Source organism: Oncorhynchus clarkii, chromosome 2 (genome assembly GCF_045791955.1).
Source record: "Oncorhynchus clarkii lewisi isolate Uvic-CL-2024 chromosome 2, UVic_Ocla_1.0, whole genome shotgun sequence".
Classification (NCBI taxonomy): Eukaryota; Metazoa; Chordata; class Actinopteri; order Salmoniformes; family Salmonidae; genus Oncorhynchus; species Oncorhynchus clarkii.
In genome coordinates this window covers 83,111,812-83,135,292 of record NC_092148.1, presented here as the reverse complement: position 1 = coordinate 83,135,292, position 23,481 = coordinate 83,111,812, and the positions used below count along the sequence as shown (strand labels likewise).

General features: G+C 41.9%; 1 protein-coding gene across 1 annotated transcript in view; it reads right to left on the bottom strand.

Annotated features, from left to right (window-relative positions):
• The window catches only part of LOC139382871 (ankyrin repeat, SAM and basic leucine zipper domain containing 1), a 37,252-nt gene extending 16,972 nt beyond the window's left edge, over positions 1–20,280 (bottom strand). The window contains exons 1-5 of the mRNA XM_071127117.1: positions 20,204–20,280; positions 19,955–20,099; positions 19,338–19,440; positions 15,085–15,207; positions 13,275–13,386 (exon numbers count right to left, since the gene is read on the bottom strand). Coding sequence (XP_070983218.1) covers positions 13,275–13,386; positions 15,085–15,207; positions 19,338–19,440; positions 19,955–20,099; positions 20,204–20,280 — 560 coding nt within the window. The remainder of the gene's footprint in view (positions 1–13,274; positions 13,387–15,084; positions 15,208–19,337; positions 19,441–19,954; positions 20,100–20,203) is intronic.
• Positions 20,281–23,481: the final 3,201 nt, after the last annotated feature.

Below are 23,481 nucleotides of genomic sequence, written 5' to 3'. Positions count from 1 at the left end.
ATAGTTTGTTAATGTTAAGGGAATTTTTGTCTATAATGACTAATTATGTATACATTTCAATCAGGATGTACTAATCAGAATACAATTATGGTACTGTATATGTACTAATCAAAATACTAAATATTACTGTATGTATGCATGTATGAATTTTCTTATCTGATCCCAGTACTGAAGTGAATGTGGTCAGGAGTTTAGTAACAATGACAGTCTGTTCATTGGTACAAATGAATCAGACTGGCTAGATTGCTTATCTACACAAGAAACCCTTGACTCGTAAATTATATTAAATTGATAGGGAGACGGATGTGGGAAGGCTTGAGAACACAGCCTTGGTACTGGAACGGAGGTGTGTGAACGTGGGCAAAAGTTGGAACAATGATGGTCTATTCCTTTGTACAAATGAATGAACTATCTCCAGACTGTCTAGAATGCTTATCTACACTGACCTTTGCTTTAGGTGAGGAGGGAAGGCTTGAACTATAGGGCCTTTCTACCAGTGTCAAGAATAGACGGAACATTAGAAAACGCTGACGTCATTTTCAGTTTATAACCTGTGGTAAAATGTGCATGTACCCAGTACTCTCTTGAATTAAACGCTGTTAGCTGACTTTTAAGACCGGGGCTCTGTCCATTCTTATAAATTAGGGGTCTTACAAACCCTTCGAATGCATTGACAGAGTGTTTAATTTTGATTGGGAAATAAAACAGAGGAATTTAGAATTCCTTCAACAGTTAAACAAGAAATTTGTGGAGTGGTTGAAAAACGAGTTTTAATGAGTCCAACCTAAATGTATGTAAACTTCCGACATCAACTGTATGTCCTCAGTACACCGGCAAGAAGATGGGTGGGAGACAGAAACAAACCATTATCAATTTCTATTGGTCCAATGAAGATTGATGCAGGGCTGTTTGAACAACCTATTTTAGGCCTTGATGTTATTTTGCAACTTGACTCTACATTGAACAATTCAAGAAGGGATGGCATGACCGGAAGCATTGCCTAAGGTATTATGTAGTATACGAGCAACACATAAGAAAACCACAGGGTTAAGTCCGTTTGAGGTCATCACAGGTCGACCCATGTCACTACTAGGCACGTTAGATTTGAGAAAAGCAGACATTCACTTTATGAGTGACACAATGCTTAACTATTGCATACAACTCTAATGCAGTAAGGGAAGCAGACAGACAAGTAAAAGAGGTGTGGAGGATAAGTCCCGAGGGGGGACATAACATAGTACCAGGACAGTGGGTGATGGTAAAAAAATGTCAGACACATTAGGGCCAAAATAGGAAGGTCCTTATACATTTTTTGTCATAATGAGGTCAGCAATAAAATTCTAGGGAAAATCACGATGTTACTCATTGTAAGGTTTTCCATTTTGATGACAAAGCAGAGCCTGGAGAATAAAGAACTGATTGATTAGCAATTGGGGGCCAATCTCGGGGGAAGAAGCATAGTAAGATGATCAGAACCTGATAAGCTTCCATGTTGTACACCGCAGTCATCATATTAGGGATATCTAGGTGAAATGTCCAACTTTTTCATGAAAATCGGGACATGGGTCGCAATTCAACGGCTCAGACACGAGGTATGTGGCAGGGTCTACAGTCAATCACGGATTAAAAAAGAAAACCAGCCCCGTCGCGGACCAGGGTGTCTTGCTCCCAGACAGACTAAATAACTTTTTTGCTCGCTTTGAGGACAATACAGTGCCACTGACACAGCCCGCTACCAAAACCGGCAGACTCTCCTTCACTGCAGCCGACTCACTAAAACATTTAACCCCAGACGGCATCCCCAGCCGCGTTCTCAGAGCATGCGCAGACCAGCTGGCTGGTGTGTTTACGGACATATTCAATCAATCAATCCTTATCCCAGTCAGCTGTTCCCACATGCTTCAAGAGGGCCACCATTGTTCCTATTCCCAAGAAAGCTAAGGTAACTGAGCTAAACGACTACGGCCCCGTAGCACTCAGTCATCATGAAGTGCTTTGAGAGACTAGTCAAGGACCATATCACCGCCACCCTACCTGACACCCTAGACCCACCCCAATAGGTCCACAGACGACGCAATCGCAACCACACTGCCCTAACCCATCTGGACAAGAGGAATACCTATGTGAGAATGCTTTTCATCGACTACAGCTCAGCATTCAACACCATAGTACCCTCTAAACTCGTCATCAAGCTCGAGACCCTGGGTCTCGATCCCGCCCTGTGCAACTGGGTACTGGACTTCCTGACGGGCCGCCCCCAGGTGGAGGTGAGGGCCCTCGGGGGTGTCAGGAAAATAATGTCACACTCAACGTCAACAAAACAAAGGAGATGATTGTGGACTTCAGGAAACAGCACATCGACAGGACAGTAGTGGAGAGGGTAGTAAGTTAAGTTCCTTGGGGCACACATCACGGACAAACTGAATTGGTCCACCCACACTGACAGCGTTGTGAAGAAGGCGCCTCTTCAACCTCAGGAGGCTGAAGAAATTCAGCTTGTCACCAAAAGCACTCACAAACTTCTACAGATGCACAATCGAGAGCATCCTGCGGGCTGTATCACCGCCTGGTACGGCAACTGCTCCGACCACAACCGTAAGGTTCTCCAGAGGGTAGTGAGGTCTGCACAATGCGTCACCGGGGGCAAACTACCTGCACTCCAGGACACCTACACCACCCGATGTCACAGGAAGGCCATAAAGATCCTCAAGGACATCAACCACCCGAGCCACTGCCTGTTCACCCCGCTATCATCCAGAAGGCGAGGTTAGTACAGGTACAGAGAGACTGAAAAACAGCTTCTATCTCAAGGCCATCAGACTGTTAAACAGCCACCACTAACATTGAGTGGCTGCTGCCAACATACTGACTCAACTCCAGCCACTTTAATAATGGAAATGGATGGAAATGTATGTAAAAAAGGTATCACTAGCCACTTTAAACAATGCCACTTAATATAATGTTTACTCATCTCATATGTATATACACTGTACTCTATATCTACTGCATCTTTATGTAATACATGTATCACTAGCCACTTTAAACTATGCCATTTTGTTTACATACCCTACATTACACATCTCATATGTATATACTGTACTCGATATCATCTACTGCACATATGTCAGAGTCAAGGCCCGCGGGCCACATCCGGCCCGCAAGAAGGTTTTTTACGGCCCCTGGGATGATCTTGATTTATTATTAGAACCGGCCCGCAGCAAGCCGGCAGCCCGCAGATCTTTTACACGCACCAATACTACATTTCCCACAATGCAAAGGTGACGCACCGAGCAGTAGGCTGCTTCATTTCAATATTTATTGGCACAGCAGTCGTCAGCATCACAGTAAAATTAACTTTCAGATACCCATCAAAAATGGCAAAACGGAAGGTGGATACTGAGAACCGGGGGTTTCAAACAAGGTGGGAGTCGGAGTATATGTTCACGAAGGTAGCTGGAAAACCTGTGTGTCTTCTGTGTGGAGAAAGTGTGGCGGTACTGAAAGAGTATAATCTGAGACGACATTATGAAACGAAACACGCGGACAAAAACAAGAATATGGACATGGAACAAAGGCTACAAAAGGCAGAGGAATTAAAACGAGGCCTCAAATCTCGACAGGCTCTGTTCAAAAAAGCCAAATCACAAGGCCAGGCTGCTGTCAAGGCCAGTTTTATTTTGGCAGAAGAGATCGCTAAATCAGCCCGGCCATTTACGGAGGGGGATTTCATCAAAAACTGCATGATTAAAGTTTGTGACGAAGTTTGCCCAGAAAAAAGGCAACTCTTTTTAAATGTGAGTCTGAGCAGAAACACCATTGCCGAGAGAGTAGACCAGTTGTCCATCAATCTAAAAGAGCAGCTTGTGAAAAAGGGAAAAGATTTTATTGCATATTCCTTGGCTGTGGATGAGAGCACCGACATTTCTGACATTGCCCAGTTGTCAATTTTCATCCGCGGAGTGGACTCCAACCTAAGCGTGACAGAGGAGTTTTTGGCTTTACGTCCTATGCATGGCACAACTACGGGGCATGATTTGTATGAAGAGGTGTCAAGATGTGTAAATGAGATGGAGCTGCCTTGGGAAAAACTCGTGGGTTTGACAACCGACGGAGCACCTGCGATGTGTGGACACAGGAGCGGACTGGTGGCGAAGATACGGGAAAAGATGCAAGAGGAAAACGCGACAGGTGAGCTGACAGCTTATCATTGTATCATACACCAGGAAGCGTTGTGCGGTAAAGCCTTGAAAATGGAGCATGTAATGAGCATCATCACGCGCACAGTTAACTTTATCAGAGCCAAAGGTTTGAATCACCGCCAGTTCAAGGCATTTCTGACGGAGTTAGAAACGGAGCATGGTGATTTGCCTTATCACACAGAGGTGCGATGGCTAAGCCAGGGAAAGGTGCTTCAAAGATGTTTCGAGCTTCGTGAGGAGATTTGTCTGTTCTTGGACAGCAAAGGGAAAGACACAACACAACTCCGAGACGAAATGTTTCTGTGTGAAATGGCTTTTCTGTGTGACATTACGAGTCATCTGAATGCAATAAACTTGCAGCTGCAGGGTCGGGATCGTGTCATCTCTGATATGTACAGTACAGTGAAGGCATTTAAAACCAAACTGACTCTGTGGGAGACGCAGATGCGGAAAGAAAATTTGAGCCACTTTCCCAGCTGCCAGACCATGAAAGAGAAGCTCTCTACCAGTGCGTTCCCGAGCACACAGTTGGCTGATAAAATAGGTATGCTTGCCGCTGACTTTCGACGCCGATTTGCTGACTTTGAAGCACAAAAAAGCAGGTTGGAACTGCTCGGTAACCCATTTGCTGTTGACGTGGAAAGCTCACCACCAAACCTCCAAATGGAGTTGATTGACCTCCAATGCAATGATGCACTGAGGGCAAAATATGCGGCAGTGGGTGCTGCGGAGTTCGCCCGTTTCCTCCCCGGCACAATGCCCCAGCTGCGCATCCAGGCTGCTCAAACGTTGTCTATGTTTGGCAGCACATACCTGTGTGAACAACTGTTTTCTTTGATGAACCTGAACAAAACATCACACAGAAGTCGACTTACTGCTGAACACCTCCACTCAATTCTGAGGATTTCTTCAGCTCAGAGCCTTACCCCGAACATTGATGAACTTGTGGAAAAGATGGGACACCACCAAGTATCACCCTCAACCTCAAACAAGTGAACATTACTGTGCAATCACATATTTAGAGTTTTTACTCAGTTCAAGTTTAAAAGTTAAAATTTAATATTTGTTTTCACTGCATGTTACTTCTCCTTAAACAAAGTGTTGTTTTTGATTAATAGATTTTTGCACTTTATTTTTTTGTATTTCAATCCAATTATATTTTAAAAATATTTCAGTTGAGTGGATGATAGAAAATTGCTATTATTGTTTTTTCTTTGAAGTAAATTTAGCCCACTTTTGCTAAAATAGAAAATATAGTCTACTGATGGTGCCTTGAATACCGGTTTCTTTCATTTAATGTTCATGTTATGGGGATATTTATATAAAGGAAATTTGTCTTTTGTGTCTGTTGAAAATTAAAGATTACTGACAGAGCCATAAGAAAATATTGCTTTATTTATCTGATCATATTGTAATATATTTGTTAGGTTTTCAGTAGGTTCAATTAGGTTCACTAGACTATATGCGTCATTTAAAAATTTTTCAATGAACATTCGAACAGTCCGGCCCTCGTCTTGTAGCTGATTTTTTTATTTGGCCCTCCGTCCATTTGACTTTGACACCCCTGATCTACTGCATCTTGCCTATGCCGTTCTGTACCATCACTCATTCATATATCTTTATGTACATATTCTTCATCCCTTTACACTTGTGTGTATAAGGTAGTAGTTTTGGAATTGTTAGGTTAGATTACTTGTTGGTTATTACTGCATTGTCGGAACTAGAAGCACAAGCATTTCGCTACACTCGCATTAACATCTGCTAACCATGTGTATGTGACAAATACAATTTGATTTGATTTACTTATTTAGGGAAATCTATGTGAAATACTAATTTCTCTTGAAACCAGGATATGTTACTTTCACTTTTTTGTTTATTTTGTTACAGGCTATGAGAATCTACCGTCTGAATCTTAAGCAATATCCCTTGACCCAAGGACTGTACCTTAAACGATACAAGATCACCAATGAAGTGTTCATTAGAGAAGTCTTTATCAACTAGTGGAACGGAAGAAAAATTAGAACGGAATAATTCCTCACTATCGTCAGAACATAATTTATAATAGTTATCTATGAGGGACTGATACCAGTGTGGAAGAGATGATCACTTAAAAGACTTGGTGAATGATTACCTTGCCAATAGGACAATTTAATATTATTGTCTTGATAATAGTGTTAGTGTGCGAGTTTCCTCCTAATACAGGATGTGGTCGGAATCGTAAGGGACATCATCATTACACCTGTTAATACTTATTTTCTATAACTTTGTTCGAAATATATTTCTTATTGTAACAGCAAGTAAAATATTCCCTTTGTGTTTTATAGAAATGCAAGGTGTTTAATGTGAATGATTTAATTTTTCCATGTTTTCTATTGTTTTCGAAATATACATTGCAAGTATTTTTTAAATGGTCTAGGGACAGTAAGAATATGTCGAAGATAAATACACAACGCAGAGGATGAGAGGACGAGAATTAACGATCAATGGAAATAGTGGTTTTTCAGTTCAACATCTGTTTAGAATCTGTTAGGAATGTCAGTCCTGAACTCAAAGCTACGTGTGCTATGTTTTCATTTGTCTGAGTTTAGAGGATACTTTTTATTTTGCCATTGGCCCAGTTGTACTGCAAGGACTTATAATTGATCAGCCACAGGCTAGGGTGGGAAGTCATAAATGACATCCTGGTTTTTTTTTCTGGGGAGAGAATCACTGAGGACAGGGGAGCATGAATATCTACCATCTACCGCCCTGCATGATTTGTCCTCTTTGAATAAGAATAAACCCATTTTCATCCCCCTGATCTGCTTTGGGGTGTGTGTTATTGAGGAGTAACATCAAGCTTTGGGGTCTGTGTTATTGAAGAGTAACATCAACTGCTAACAGTTAAGGGCTTGTAATTAAGCATTTCACTATAAGGTTGTTATACCTGTTGTATTCGGCGCGTGTGACAAATAACATTTGATTTTAAATAGCTGTGCAGCAACACTCCCCATCCAACCTGATAGAGCTTGAGGTTCTGCAGAGAAGAATGGGAGAAACTTCCCAAATACAGGTGTGCCAAGCTTGTAGCGTCATACCCAAGAAGACTCGAAGCTGTAATCGCTGCTCAAGGTGCTTCAACAAAGTACTGAGTAAAGGGTCTGAATACTTATGTAAATATGTTTTTTATAAATTTGCAAAAATTTCTAATAACCGGTTTTCGCTTTGTAATTATAGGGTATTGTGTGTAGGTTGAGGAAACAAATTAATTTATCAATTTTAGAATAAAGGCTGTAATGTAACAAATGTGGAAAGATTCAAGGGGTCTGAATACTTTCCGAATGCACTGTATCTGGCCTCCATTGATTTAGTCACCTTAATTCTGGCCATCCTATAAGGGTAAAAATTCCAATAGAGAGACCTGAGGTTTGGACCAATGGCTTTCTTATAGGATTATCTACACAATTAACACTATTTTACCCATTGGCCCAAATATGTTTTTTATTGGACATCAAAGAATGAAATGGAATAGAATAGATACTTTATCATTTTTTTTTGAAGAAACATAATTTTTTTCTCCCAATCTCAATTTGTCTTCTGCCGCTCTAGGTATGAAAGAATGATTGGTAGAACAGCTTTAAAACACTTGAAACCACTGGAGGGAGACAGACACCAAGCCCTCAACTCTTGAGTGACCAGCTACAGCAGACCTGCCCAGGTTACATTCTCTATGGAAACATGCTGTAAGGGAGAACATTTTCCACAAAGCAGCGCTTGGCTTTGACACCTCTAGGGTGACATAAAACATATTGTAACTTACAGTAAGTAGTCTAAGTTAAACAATTACTGCAAGTACTGTATTACTTAGTGGTTCACCACACTGTTTGGCCCAAACAAGCAGTCTTCTAGGTCAGTCCCAAACTCTGTCCTGGGGCCCCCCTGGGTGCACGTTTTGGTTTCTGCCCTAGCACTACACAGCTGATTCAAATAATCAAAGCTTGAATTGGTTATTTGAATTAGCTGTGTGGTGCTAGGGCAGAAACCAAAACGTGCACCCAGGGGGGCGGGACAGAGTTTGAGAAACCCTGCTCTAGGTCAGTTGTTGCTAATCTGCCTTCTATCATTGGGGAACACCCAAAACACTATATTTTTGGGGAAAGAGTGAGGCAGCCCATGCCATTGGTTACCCATCCTATTGTGTTGAGCAACAAACCGGCAAGTGTCAACCACTGACACAATTCAACTTTAAATCACCCGACACTGACAGAACAGAGGGTGAGAAACTGCATCAATCCAGAGGTGTGGGAATGGCCTGTGGCCATTCATCACAAAAAGTGACATTTCCCAGGGACACAGAGGGAGGATGTGTGTGTGAGAGAGAGAGAGAGAGTTTGTAAATCTGTGTGTATTGGTGACATCTAGAACTAGGTGAGTCGGGGCGTAGTAATCTATCATCCTAACACATTCCAGGTATTCCATTTTTCCTTCCTCTGAGCACAAGAGACGGGAAAAACAGGTTTGGCCTAAGGTATTGGTCTCAGTGGCAAACCAGTGACAAGGTCATTGGCTCACGGTGGGGTGCAGCCAGAGAGTGAAGGGTGGTGTGTGTTTGTACTGTATGCGTTTTTCATCACCAGTTCCAAATGAGCAGAGAATCGATACGTAGACGGTTTTGAGCAAACACAACTCTGACGTCACAACTCTGAGAACAATGGCCTCGAGAGATAAAACAACCTTACCAGATAAAACGATCAAACTCCCCTTCCTATGAAACCATTGTGACAGGTTATAATCAGTACATATCCTGTTCATAACCTCTGGAGAGGATGACCACACCACACACAGGCTGCCTACTCTCATCCTGCATCCCAAACAGTCCTCATCTCATCAAAGGTTTAGTTGAAACTGATTTCCAGCTCTTATCCAACTGATAGGTCTATAGGCTGGAGGAAAATGCTTGACTTTTTCACCTGTTATTCAAAAGCCAGAGGACAGACACCGTAGAGGACGCAGAGGACAGACACCGTAGAGGACGCAGAGGACAGACACCGTAGAGGACGCAGAGGATAAACCAGAGATGTGATCATAACACCTGCTCTTTCCATTTATAGACTGACCAGGTGAAACCGATGATCCCCTATTGATGACACACACACACACACACACACACACACACACACACACACACGAAGGGGAGGAGACAGGTTACAGAAGGACTTTTAAGGCTTGAGAGATTGTGTATTTATTTGTGCCATTGAGGGTGAATGGCAAAGACAAAAGATTTAAGTGCCTTTGAATGGGGCATGGTAGTAGGTGCCAGACGCACTGGTTTGTGTCAAGAACTAACGCTGCTGGATTTTTGACACTCAACAGTTTCCTGTGTGTATCAAGAATGGTCCACCACCCAAATGACATCCAGCCAACTTGACACAACTGTGGGAAGCATTGGAGTCAACAGGGCCAGCATCCCTGTGGAACACTTTCGACACCTTGTAGAGTCCATGCCCTGACAAATTGAGGCTGTTCTGAGGTAAAAACGGGGTATAACTCAATATTAGGAAGGTGTTTCTAATGTGTGGTATACTCAGTAGAGGTCGACTGATGATTTTTCAACGCCGATACCGATACACGATTTTTGGAGGACCAAAAAAGTCGATACCGATTAAATCGGCCGATTTTTAAAAATGTGTTTGTAATAATGACAATTACAACAATACTGAATGAACACTTATTTGAACTTAATCTTAATCAATTTAGCCTCAAATAAATAATGAAACATGTTCAATTTGGTTTAAATAATGCAAAAACAAAATGTTGGAGAAGAAAGTAATATGTGCCCATATGCACTATGTGCCATGTATGTGCCATGTATGTGTGCCATGTAAAAAAGCTAATGTTTAAGTTCCTTGCTCAGAACATGAGAACATATCTAAGTTGGTGGTTCCTTTTAACATGAGACTTCAATATTCCAAGGCAAGAGGTTTTTAGGTTGTAGTTAATATAGTATTTATAGGACTATTTCTCTCTATACCATTTGTATTTCATATACTTTGACTATTGGATGGTCTTACAGGAAATATAGTATTGCCAGTGTAACAGTATAGCTTCCGTCCCTCTCCTCGCCCCTACCTGGGCTCGAACCAGGAACACATCGACATCAGCCACCCTCGAAGCAGCGTTACCCATCGCTCCACAAAAGCCGCAGCCCTTGCAGAGCAATGGGAACAACTACTCCAAGTCTCAGAGCAAGTGACGATTGGAACGCTATTAGCGCACACCCAGCTAACTAGCTAGCCATTTCACATTGGTTACACCAGCCATTAGGCTGATAGGCTTGAAGTCAAACACAGAGCTGTGCTTGCGAAGAGCTGCTGGCAAAACGGACGAAAGCTGCTCAGTCAGACTGCTCTATCAAATCAGACTAAATTATAACATAATAACACACAGAAATACGAGCCTTTGGTCATTAATATGGTCGAACCCGGAAACTATAATTTCGAAAACAAACGTTTATTATTTCAGTGAAATACGGAACCGTTCTGTATTTTATCTAACGGGTGGCATCCCTAAGTCTAAATATTCTTGTTACATTGCACAACCTTCAATATTATGTCATAATTATGTACAATTCTGGCAAATTAGTTCGCAATGAGCCAGGCAGCCCAAACTGTTGCATATACCCTTACTCTGCGTGCAATGAACGCAAGAGAAATGACACAATTTCACCTGGTTAATATTGCCTGCTAAACTGGATTAGTAGTTATAACTAGTGATTATGATTGATTGTTTTTTTATAAGGTAAGTTTAAAGCTAGCTAGCAATTTACCTTGGCTTCTACTACATTCGCGTAACAGGCAAGCTCCTCGTGGAGTGCAATGGTTAGAGCGTTGGACTAGTTAACTGTACGGTTGCAAGATTGGATCCCCTGAGCTGACAAGGTGAAAATCTGTCATTCTGCCCCTGAACAAGGCAGTTAACCCAACCCTTTTTTGTTTCAGGTATAACCCATTTGGTTCCAGACAGGTTTTTTTAATTTTTTTTTATTTAACTAGGCCGTCATTGAAAATAAGAATGTGTTCTTAACTGACTTGTCTAGTTAAAGGTCAAAAAAATTAAATAAATAAAAATCGGCGCCAAAAATATCGATTTCCGATTGTTATGAAAACTTGAAATCGGCCCTAATTAATCGGCCATTCCGATTAATCGGGCGACCTATAATACTCAGTGTATGTAATATTGTGTATGCAAAAGGACCTCACTTTGCTGCACCATCCAATGATCCAGGTTATTGTAGGCCACGGTTCCCAAACTGATTTTATATGGCCCTCCTAAGTTCTGAGCAAAATATATACATATATTTAAAAATGATAAACATATATTAAAAAAATAAGAAAATCAGCTCCAAATTATTAGTATTTTGGAAATCTGTTCCAAAGTATTCCCACGCATTATATATAAATGCAAGCAAGATTTGAAAAGGTTGTGTTTTAGTCCAATATTATATATGTTTGGGCTTCTTGCAGTCAATTTGCAGTCTACAAATTATCTGAAATTATGTTCCGGCCCCTGACCATCCACTCAAGAAAAAAAATGATGTAGTTGATAATCCCTGCTGTAGGTTGAGAGAGTGGACCCCACATCTTTCTCCTGAACAAACACACCATCTTTAAATGTTCATTTGTTTATGATGCTGAGGGAAAGAAATGCATCTGGTGTGAATTGCTGGTCAAATACTCAGAGGTTAAGGCCATAGCTCTCTACCCACAAGAACCCCTGATCCTCTTTCTTCCCCTCCTGTTGTTGTAACTCCTTTCTTCCCCCCTTTCTTCTCGTCCACATCCCTTCTGTCTCTCGTTACCGTTCTTCAAATATTTTGTCTGGAGAGGAAACAATCAATTTCCTACCGCCTGCTCTCGCTCGCTTTCAGGACGGTGTATGTGTGTGTAGGAGGGATGGGGTTGTGTGTGGCACGGGCAACGGCATAAGACAAGGGTGGCGGAGAGTTTGTGAGGGGTGGGCGAAGGGCAATGGAGGTGGAGGGGAGAAGGCTAAGTTCGGAGCTTTCTCCTTGACTTGCCATGAGAAATGTCCAGCGATAATGACAACGTGTAAGTGGTTCCAGAATCCTCCCTCCCTGCCTGCTCTCCCTCCCTCCCTGCCTGCTCTCTCCCTGCCTGCTCTACCTCCCTCCCTCTGTGTCTGGGCAGCATCAGGCAGTACAGTGTGTTTAGGTGGTGTGGAGGAGGGCTTCTCTTACTCTTGTTTAGTCCTTCTCCCCCCCTGCTCTGTAAGTGTTTATTGTCTGTCTGAAGGGGATCTGGGTATGTGTGCATGCAAATGCCATAACAGGGCATTCCACACAAAAGATAAATGCAGACCAACACACACTGTACTGAGACAAACACACACTGTACTCCAAGTGGTATAGTGGTGAACAGGGACACTGGACAGCACAGGAGAATGTCACAAGGTGGTCAAAGCCAGGGTCAAGACATGGTGCCAGGCAACAGGAAACACTGCTTCAGTCCTGGTACATTCCATCACAGTAAATCATGTCTAAATGAATAAAACAGTGGATGAATGGGAACTCTAACCCTTAATGAATGTAATAACATGTTGCTGTTCACGTCTATTATGCCATGCCAACATAACAGTGTGGTCCTGTGGCTAAAAGGAAATGCATACTGTAGTAGTGTTTCACAAGCTTGGCCATCAGAGGCTATATTATATTGTTACATTTTTTATTTAAACCTTTTTAACTAGGCAAGTCAGTTAAGAAAAAAAATCGTATTTACAATGACGGCCTACCCTGGCCAAACCCAGACGACGCTGGGCCAATTGTGCACTGCCCCTATGGGGCTCTCAATCACGGCCGGATGTGATACAGCCTGGATTCGAACCATGGACTGTTGTGACGCCTCTTGCACTGAGATGCAGTGCCTTAGACCGCTGAGCCACTCTGGAGCCCATATCAGTCCCTGTGCTGCAGAGTATAAAATGTACTATGTCTTATGATGAAATGACATGAAAATCCACACAGAGATACTCAAAACATGACAGACAGACAAAGACAGGCACATACACCGTCTCTCTCACCTGGTGAATGTGTTGGGATCAGCGTTTCTGGACAAGAGCAGCTCCACACACTGGACGATCTTGTCCTCACTGGCAGAAGCTGTGCATGCAGCCATCAGTACAGTGTACTGGTCTATGTAACACACAAAGAGCATTAGTACTGGGGCAGAATATTCAGTCCCATGCATAATCTCATGACTATCATTTAACTAGACACAATTCAATGACAACAAAACCAATGTCAATGGATAAAACATCACATTAGACATTCAATCAATAGTCATTGCAATAATAAGAAACCAGACAGTGCAGGATGAGGCAGCATAATAAGTATAATTTTGAAATTGGCCCTGTGAACAATGATGTGATCGATATCCTTTTATCTTAACTCGGGAACTGTGGTGTTGACTTCAGTGGCATTGTCTTGACATCTCAGACTCGGAACACGAGAGTGATGGCAATCTGCTGAATTCCTGTTTCGGCATGGACTGACTGTGTGCGTGTGTGGAGTGTACGTGTCTGTGAGTATGTTTTAGGTGGGAGCAATCATTGAGGGCAGTTGCAACCAGACTGACGGTTTGCGTCTGCAGTGGACCGGGGAAAATAAATAAAAGTCTGGGGTTGGCCTAGTGCTATGACGACAGCACCACGCTCTGTGTACCAGCTTTATCAATCACTCCTGCATTCCTCCCCCTCTCTTTCTCTCTCTCTTGGAGAAACACAAAATAGGAAGTGACCGCCGCTCTCCCGTTTAATTGTTTCCTTTCAAAGCCTCTGGCAACAGACGCCGCCACGGTGTGTGTAAACACACACACACACACACACACACACACACACACACACACACACACACACACACACACACACACACACACACATCCCTGTCGTATGTACTGACTGGAATAACATACACACAGACCAAGACACCTGTAACATCCAAATGTGGTAGCACTGTCCCCAGTCTATCCATGACTTAAACTCTAGTCTCCCTTTCCAAGATCACCAATACAACAGATACATTCAATTTCTCCACGAGAGATAGAGAGAAAGACAAGAGGAATGAAACAGTCAAAGCTGTAAACTGAAAACACCGGCGGATTAGCAGCATGTTTTTCGACGGTTCCTCTTTAACGTCATAGATATTAAGTAATGGCAGATGAACTATGTAGCGAGGCTTCTAATTCGCTCTCCAGTCTTTGGCCGGGACACGTGTGGAAATTGAAAGAAGGTGTGAGAAGTGGAGGGGGGGGGGTCACTCTGTATCACCGTGTGTGCGTTGGTGTGCATGTGTGTGCTTCGAGTGCAGTGTGTGTGTGTGCTTCATCAAGGAAAGCTGAAGTGGCACGTCGGAGGATGGGAAGATAAGGCTTGTGTCGTTCGATATCACAGAATTCCTTCCTTTCCTTGTCCATTGTGGGTGTTCTGTTTCAGTATCCCGCCATCTGTCCTAGTTCTGACGGGCTGATGTAGTCAGCGGGAGCATTCTCTTTATTGCTCTCAGTCTCTACAGAGGTGGGTAGAGCAGAGAGTCTCTTCTACAAGCAGAGACTTGCATAAACTGGATGATGTGAAAGAGTCTGGCAGCAATGAGTCAAATTCTAGATCACACACCTGTCTATGAAACCCTGAAAAGCCATGAAGTCCCAAAAATAACTCCCTGGCGGAATGATTCAACATTTAGGTCTATTAACTTGTGTTAGAATAAGGCAGCACTTTGTTCAACTACAATGCAACACATCACACCTGTAGTGCACCAGGACGTTGTCAACATGAGTGCTGGTGAGGGCATGGTATTGAATACAGCTAACATAATATGACAGGTCTTTCTTACCTCTGCTGAAGTTAGCACTGGCCCCTCTGTCCAGCAGCAGCTTGGCGATGTCATAGTGAGCCATGTGCACAGCACACATCAGCGGTGTCCACTCAAACCCCAGCCTGGTCTCCACATCCAGGCCTAACAAGGCAGGGATTAGAAAGGTTAAACCAGTCCATACACAGTTAAAGACCACAGATGGGTAAAATGTATATAGTATGTATAAGCTGGAAGTAGAGGCCTAAGTGTTGTTGTCCATTAGTTTACTCCAATTAGAGAAGGGTGGTAGAGTTAGGGGAAAATAATAAAGGATTTTATTTTATACATACATACGGGGGATTGGAAATGACACAGACAATTATATTGATAGAAGCTACAATCTGCAATATTAAAGCTTATCTACCCCCTAAAAATATGAACACACACACACACACATATACATATACACACACACACTCAAAAGTTTGGGGTCCCTTAGAAATGTTCTTATTTTTTAAAAAGCACATTTTTGTCCATTTAAAATAACACCAAATTGATAAGAAATACAGTGTAGACATTGTTAATGTTGTAAATGACTATTGTAGCTGGAAACGGCAGATTTTTTTAATGGAATATCTACAGAGGTCCATTATCAGCAACCACCACTCATGTGTTCCAGTGGCACGTTGTGTTAGCTACTCGAAATGTATAATTTAAAAAGGCTAATTGATCATTAGAAAACACTTTGGCAATTATGTTAGCACAGCTGAAAACTGTTGTTCTAATTAAAGAAGCAATAAAACCGTGCCTTCTTTAGACTTTTATTTTACCTTTATTTAACCAGGTAGGCCAGTTGAGAACAAGTTCTCATTTACAACTGCAACCTGACCAAGATAAAGCACAGCAGTGTGACAAAAAAAAAAAAACAGAGTTACACATGGGATAAACAAACGTACAGTCAATACCACAATAGAAAAATCTACGTACAGTGTGTGCAAATGTAGTAAGATTAGGGAGTTTAGGCAATAAATAGGCCATAGTGGCGAAATAATTACAATTTAGCATTAACACTGGAGTGATACATTTGCCGATGACAATGTGCAAGTAGAGATACCAGGGTGCAAAACAGCAATATATATATATATAAATAAAACAATACGGGGATGAGGTAGTTGGATGTGCTATTTACAGATGGGCTGTGTACAGGTACAGTGATCCGTAAGCTGCACTGTCAGTTGATGCTTGAAGTTAGTGAAGGAGATATAAGACTCCAGCTTCAGTGATTTTTGCAATTCGTTCTAGTCATTGGCAGCAGAGAACTGGAAGGAAAGGCGGCCAAAGGAGGTGTTGGCTTTGGGGATGACCAGTGAAATATACCTGCTGGAGCGCGTGCTACAGGTGGGTGTTACTATGGTGACCAGTGAGCTGAGATAAGGCGGAGCTTTACCTAGCAAAGACTTATAGATGACCTGGAGCCAGTGGGTTTGGCGGCAAATATGTTGGGAGGACCAGCCAACGAGAGCATACAGGTCGCATTGGTGGGTAGTATATTGGGCTTTGTGACAAAACGGAGGGCACTGTGATAGCAAATTGGATGCAGTCTGAGTAGTGTTGGAAGCTATTTTGTAAATTACGTCGCCGAAGTCAAGGATCGGTAGAATAGTCAGTTTTAAGAGGGTAAGTTTGGCAGCATGAGTGAAGGAGGCTTTGTTGTGAAATAGGAAGCCAATTCTAGATTTAATTTTGGATTGGAGATGCATATTGTGAGTCTGGAAGGAGAGTTTACAGTCTAACCAGACACCTAGCTATTTGTAGTTGTCCACATATTCTAAGTCAGAACCGTCCAGAGTAGTGATGCTATGCAGGCGGGCACGGGCAGCAATCGGCATGCATTTAGTTTTACTAGCATTTAAGAGCAGTTGGAGATCACGGAAGGAGTGTTGTATAACATTGAAGCTCGTTTGGAGGTTTGTTAACACAGTGTCCAAAGAAGGGCCAGATGTATACAGAATGGTGTTGTCTGTGTAGAGATGGATCAGAGAATCACAAGCAGCAAGAGTGACATCATTGATATATACAGAGAAAAAAGTCGGCCTGAGTATTGAACCCTGTGGCACCCCCGTAGACTGCCATAGGTCCGGACAACAGGCCCTCCAATTTGACACACTGAACTCTATCTGAGAAGTAGTTGGTGAACCAGGCGAGGCAGTCATTTGAGAAACCAAGGCTATTGAGACTGCCGATAAGAATGCAGTGATTGACAGAGTCGAAAGCCTTGGCCAGGTCGATGAAGGCGGCTGCACAGCACTGTCTTTTATCGATGGCGGTTATGATATCTTTTAGGACCGTGAACGTGGCGGAGGTGCACCCATGACCAGCTTGGAAACCAGATTGCATAGTGGAAAAGGTACGGAGGGATTCGAAATGTTCGGTGATATGTTTGTTAACTTGGCTTTCGAAGACTGTAGATAGACCTATATCCATCCTGCCCTGCCTAACAGTTTGGTTCTAGTGTCTCGCCCAATGAAGAGGGGGATGACCGCGGCAGCTTTCCAATCTTTAGGGATCTCAGGCGATACGAAAGAGGTTGAACAGGCTAGTAATAGGGAATGCAACCATTTTGGCAGATAACTTTAGAAAGATAGTTTTGTTTAGCCCAGCTGATTTGTAGGGATCCAGATTTTGCAGCTCTTTCAGAACATCAGCTATCTTGATTTGGGCAAGTTGCTGCGGGGGGTGCAGAGCTGTTGGCCGGGTAGGGGCAGGCAGGTGGAAAGCATGGCAAGCCGTAGAAAAATGCTTATTGAAATTCTCGATTATCGTGGATTTATCGGTGGTGACAGTGCTTCCTAGCCTCAGTGCAGTGGGCAGCTAGGAGGAAGTGCTCTTATTCTCCATGGACTTTACAGTGTCCCAAAACTTTTTGAAAATAGCAGTACAGCATGCAAATTTCTGTTTGAAAAAGCTAGCCTTAGCTTTCCTAACTGACTGTGTATATTGGTTCCTGACTTCCCTGAAAAGTTACATATCATGGGGGCTACTCAATGCTAATGCAGTACACCACAGGATGTTTTTGTGCTGGTCAAGGGCAGTCAAGTCTGGAGTGAACCAATGGCTATATCTGTTCTTAGTTCTACATTTTTTCAATGGGGCATGCTTATTTAAGATGGTGAGGAATGCACTTTTAAAGAACAACCAGGCATCCTCTACGGACGGGATGAGGTCAATATCCTTCCAGGATACCCGGGCCAGGTCAATTAGAAAGGCTTGCTCGCTGAAGACTATTTGAGTATCTGGAGGATCAGCATTTGTGGATTTGATTACAGGTTCAAAATGGCCAGAAACAAAGAACTTTCTTCTGAAACTCATCAGTCTATTCTTGTTCTGTGAAATGAAGCCGATTCCATGCAAGAAATTGCCAAGAAACTAAAGACCTCATAAAACGCTGTGTCCTACTCCCTTCACAGAACAGCGCAAACTGTCTCTAACCAGAATAGAGAGTGGGAGACCCCAGTGCACAACTGAGCAAGGGGACAAGTACATTAGAGTGTCTAGTTTGAGAAACAGACACCTCACAAGTCCTCAACTGGCAGCTTCATTAAATAGTACCTGCAAAACACCCGTCTCAACGTCAACAGCGAAGAGGCGACTCCGGGATGCTGGCCTTCTAGGCAGAGTTGCAAAGAAAAAGCCATATCTCAGACATATCTCAGCCAATAAAAATAAAAGATTTAGATGGGGAAAAGAACACAGACACTGGACAGAAGAACTCTGCCTCGAAGGCCAGGATCCAATCCAGCATCATTGGAACACAGGAGTGATGGTTGCTGATAAATGTAGATATTAAATAAAAAATCTGCCGTTTCCAGCTACAACAGTCAATTACAACATTAACAATGTCTACACTGTATTCCTGATCAATTTGATGTTATTTTAAAATGTTCCAAAAATGTGATTTTCTATCAAAAACAAGGACATTTCTAAGTGACCCCCAACTCTTGAACGGTAGTATACACGCTATTTTTTTTAGGGGGTAGACCAGCTTTAATACTACTAATAGATTGTAGCTTCCATCAATGTAATTGATTTCAAAAAATAACTCAGATCAGTACCAAAGGTTGCAAACACTGTCATTTACAGAACATTGCCTGAACAAGAGGGCTAAAACCAAAGATTATAATATTCAGTAAAAGGCTGACTGTATAACTAACTGGTGCTTCAATTTCAAAATTGTAACAGATCATAATGGCAATTTCCTAATGTAGAATTGACTGTTCATTATCAAAACCTGCCATTGTCCAACAGCTGCTGGACCAGCTGGACATCTTTGGTGTTGATGGCTCTTTTCAAAGTGGAGACCTTATCCTCTGCTTCTGGGACCCCTGCATCTGTGCTCTGTTAGTTTCAAGTTTTAATGTCACATGCACAAGTACAGTGAAATGCCTTTCTGTTAGAAATGAATTACACAATGCTGGTACATTAAATGATGAGTACTTCACTGTGTGTTGTATTTTAAAAGTGATTGTTGTCTGGTTGGTAGGTAGGTCATGAAGCTAGCCTGGCCAAACTACTAGACAAGACAGACCGTCTGGGATAGTTGTCGCCACCTGCTGGATTGGATTTACCACCTTCCTCTCACACTGTTACATGCACGCAATAGCTAGCTAGCTAGATTTTAAAAAGTATCGTAACTAAACAATAAAAATACTAAAGATAAATGGTTGTCTTGGATCATAATCAAACGAGAACCTGACAAGTTACTGCGCATTCAACAGAGCTGACAAATACCTAGCCAATTCATCTTAAACATTAACTATAGTTATCTAGCTGGCATTAGCATTTTAGCTGGCTCGAGCGCAAGATGACAGATACGAAATTATTGGAGAAACAAATAGGAAATATGTTTCACCTCAATTAAGGGGACCTTTATCGACTTTGAAAATCCAATGTCCCACTCGTCGTTGCTCCCATCGCTTTCGTCTCCTGCAGGGAAGGCATATTCCACCTTGTTGGACATGATGGCCTCGAGTATCTTCTGTAAAAAGGGGAACACTCTTTTCACGGCCCTTCGATACCGAAGTTACTTTTTCGTAACAGGTTAGGAGACTGAGATTGGGGTTAGGAAAAGAGTTAGGGTTTGCCAAAATGATATCCTAACCTGGTACGAAAATCACTTCGTATCGAAGTGACGTGAAGAGTGTGTTCGGTATAAAGCTTCAAGACGCACGTGACCATGGAGGGCGCTCCATGAGGTCACCCGGGTGACAATGTCAGATTCAGGTCAAGTTTGCGCATCCAGGTCTACATCGTTCATATGCTATATACATCAGTGGTCTAGACCATTATCCAAAAGTATTTTAAGAACAGGAATTGTGGGTGTTATAAAAACGTTTCAGAGTTCTACCCAGTGGAAAACTGACGGACCAAAGGGGCACTCTATTTGACTTTGAAGCTGCCATACCAGTTTAGTTGTAAGAATGTGCATGTTCTGTTTGTTGCAGCTATGCCAGCCTGCATGATTGTCAACCCAATCACTTCAAAAAGTAGGATACCTGTGCAGTTTGAGAAATAAGAGAGGAAGCCATATACAAGGTCAGTGCCAGTACCACATATTCAATGTGCAAGGATACTGAAGCCTGATCTCACAAGTTTACATTCTCAGGAGCTTACTTTCTATTTCGAAAAGATAGCTATTCTCTGAAGCAAGTGTGGACTCTAGGCTGAGGAGTAAATTTCACACATCCCCATGAGCTACATAGGCAGGGATTACAAGAAAGTGACTGGTAGCAGGGTCATTTTAGTAAAGTATTGCAGTAACACAAGTGGTGGGTGTGTGTGTGTGTGTATGTAAGCAGCCGCATAGGGCCCCAGGCCCCCAAAATGTTTATATTTTAAATTTTTAGGAACTCAGTTGGGGTTTTAATTTACTTGTTATGTCAGTCACTGACGGTCACTCAATTAGCCATGTCAGCATTATTTTTTTTTTAGATTGCCCATGGGCCCTGACCTCAAGGGGGCCCCCATTGATTTTGTTAGTCACTCTCACTCAAGTATCATTCATTTCAGGAAATTAGCTGTAAAACTACAAAATGTTATCTTCACTCCATGACATAATGTGTAGAATTGCAAGTTTTTTTTACTTTAATACTTCTTTTTTTTATCTCTGTCGTCAGGAGGGGGGCCACTAAAATGTATTGTTTCTGAGGTGAGGGGCCCCACAAGTGTGTGTGTGTGTGTGTGTGTGTGTGTAAGAGTGTCTATTACTATAACCTTTTAACATTTGCATAAATTAATTAGCATTTGAATTACACTGAACAAAAATATAACGCAAAATGTATGCACTAAAAGCTTATTTCGCAAAAACGTTGTGCAAAAAAATTGTTTACATCCTTGTTAGTGAGCATTTCTCCTTTGCCAAGATAATCCCTCCACCTGGCAAGTGTGGCATATCAAAAAGATGATTAAACATGATCATTACACATGTGCACCTTGTGCTGGAGACAATAAAAGGCCACTCTAAAATATGCAGTTTTGTCACACAACAAAATGCCATAGATGACTGAAGTTTTGAGGGAGTGTGAAATTGGCATGCTTGACTGCAGGAATGTCCTCTAGAGCTGTTTCTAGATAATTGAATGTTAATTTCTCTACCATAAGCCTCTTCAACGTTATTTTGGAGAATTGTGCAGTCCTTCTCTATGCAAAGGAGATGTGTCATGCTAAAGTAGGCTTATGGTCTTGCATGATGTCTTCTCTGTTGCTAATACTGTTTTCTGATCCACGCCCCTACTTTTTCTTTAAGGTATCTGTGACAAACAGATGCATATCTGCATTCCCAGTCATGTGAAATTCATAGATTAGGGCCTCATTTATTTATTTCAATTGACTCATTTCCTTATGTGAGTTGTAACGCAGTAAAATCTTTCAAATTGTTGCATGTTGTGTTTATATTTATATTAAGTGTATACAGTATCAAAAATGTTTTGACACACAATCTAAGTAGGGTGAGTCTAAACATCTCAGCATTGGTTTGGAGTTAATTGAGCCCCACAGTGGGTGCGTTGTAATACAATTTGTTTTTCCACCATTCATTTTTCCCAAATGAGATTTTAGAAACACTTCAAATTAAGTATGTGTTTTGTGTAGACTTACCTTAGCGTGACATTTTCATAACCGTGTCATTTCTCTCTCGGACAAGGTGAGTTTGATCAATATATTTACTCTCAAAATTGTTTACTCTCAAAATTGTTAAATGCTAATTAGCAACAGAGAAGACCTCATGCGAGACTACAAATTCCTGCAGGAAGCTTCTGCATCTCTAGCCGACCCTGTCAGCTACCTTCTGTGCCCAATCAATGAGGAATCCATTTGCTGTATTAAAATGAATTGAATTAAATGTGTTGAACTTCTTCAGTCCCCTTTCTCTCTGTCTTAACTACCCACTGACTACACTTTAGCTAGCTAGTTAGCAGAGCAGTAGATACAAAACTATATGTTTTTACTTAGCCTGTATAATTGTTTGTACAGTATGTTGACTTTGGTCTCTATTTCAGACCTTATGGCATTTTTTGAAGGATGAGCTTGAGCATTAAAAGGTGGAAAGACTACTGATAAGTCTGGCCATGTGGAGAAGTGCAGCTATGATGAAGGGCAACATACCGGTTTGGTCAGGGCCAGCATGAGGTATAAAGTTTATCCTGTGTTGGTGAGTGTAGCTATTAATAAAAGTTTGAGCATCTTAGCAATACAGTGTGGATACCAGACTTAGATGAGTGATAACTCAGTTCTAGAATGTTGTAATTGATGAGAATGAATCAAAAAATCTATTGACATATTTATTGTTGAGACATCCAGAGACAAATCTTCAAATTTACTTTTTAGGAGTGGTCTGTCATAGAGCAGTAGTTCCCAACGTTTTCGGCTACAGTATCACCAATTTAATTTCTCTCTGCCCGGAGTGCCCTTAAAGTACGCCCACATGTGCATTTTACCATTAGGCCTATGGTCTCATGAGTCTTCTCAAGTACCCCCTGTGGGTAGGCCAAGAACCTTCAGGGGTCCTAGTACCTCAGGTTGGGAACTACTGTCACAAAGCTATATGCATTCACAGTCTTAATTTGTATGATCCTTCCCATTGTAATTGATAAGTCAAGTGATAAAATACAAAGTGATCAATTAAAAGTTTATGGAAAAACTGCACTAGTCCTCATATGAAAAGTATAGGAAAGTACTGATCCCATTATTTATCTTGTGTATTTCTGTATGGTTGTTGTTTTTAGTGTTGTCTGACACAGATACTGTATACAGGTCGCTGCAGTATGTTAAAACCACATTAGTTGCAACTTCCAGGAGTAGCTTGAAGGAGTGCATCGAACGGTACACTGAGTAGGTTTACTTCTGCAGATCCATCTAACTTGGATTAGCAACTTCTACGTC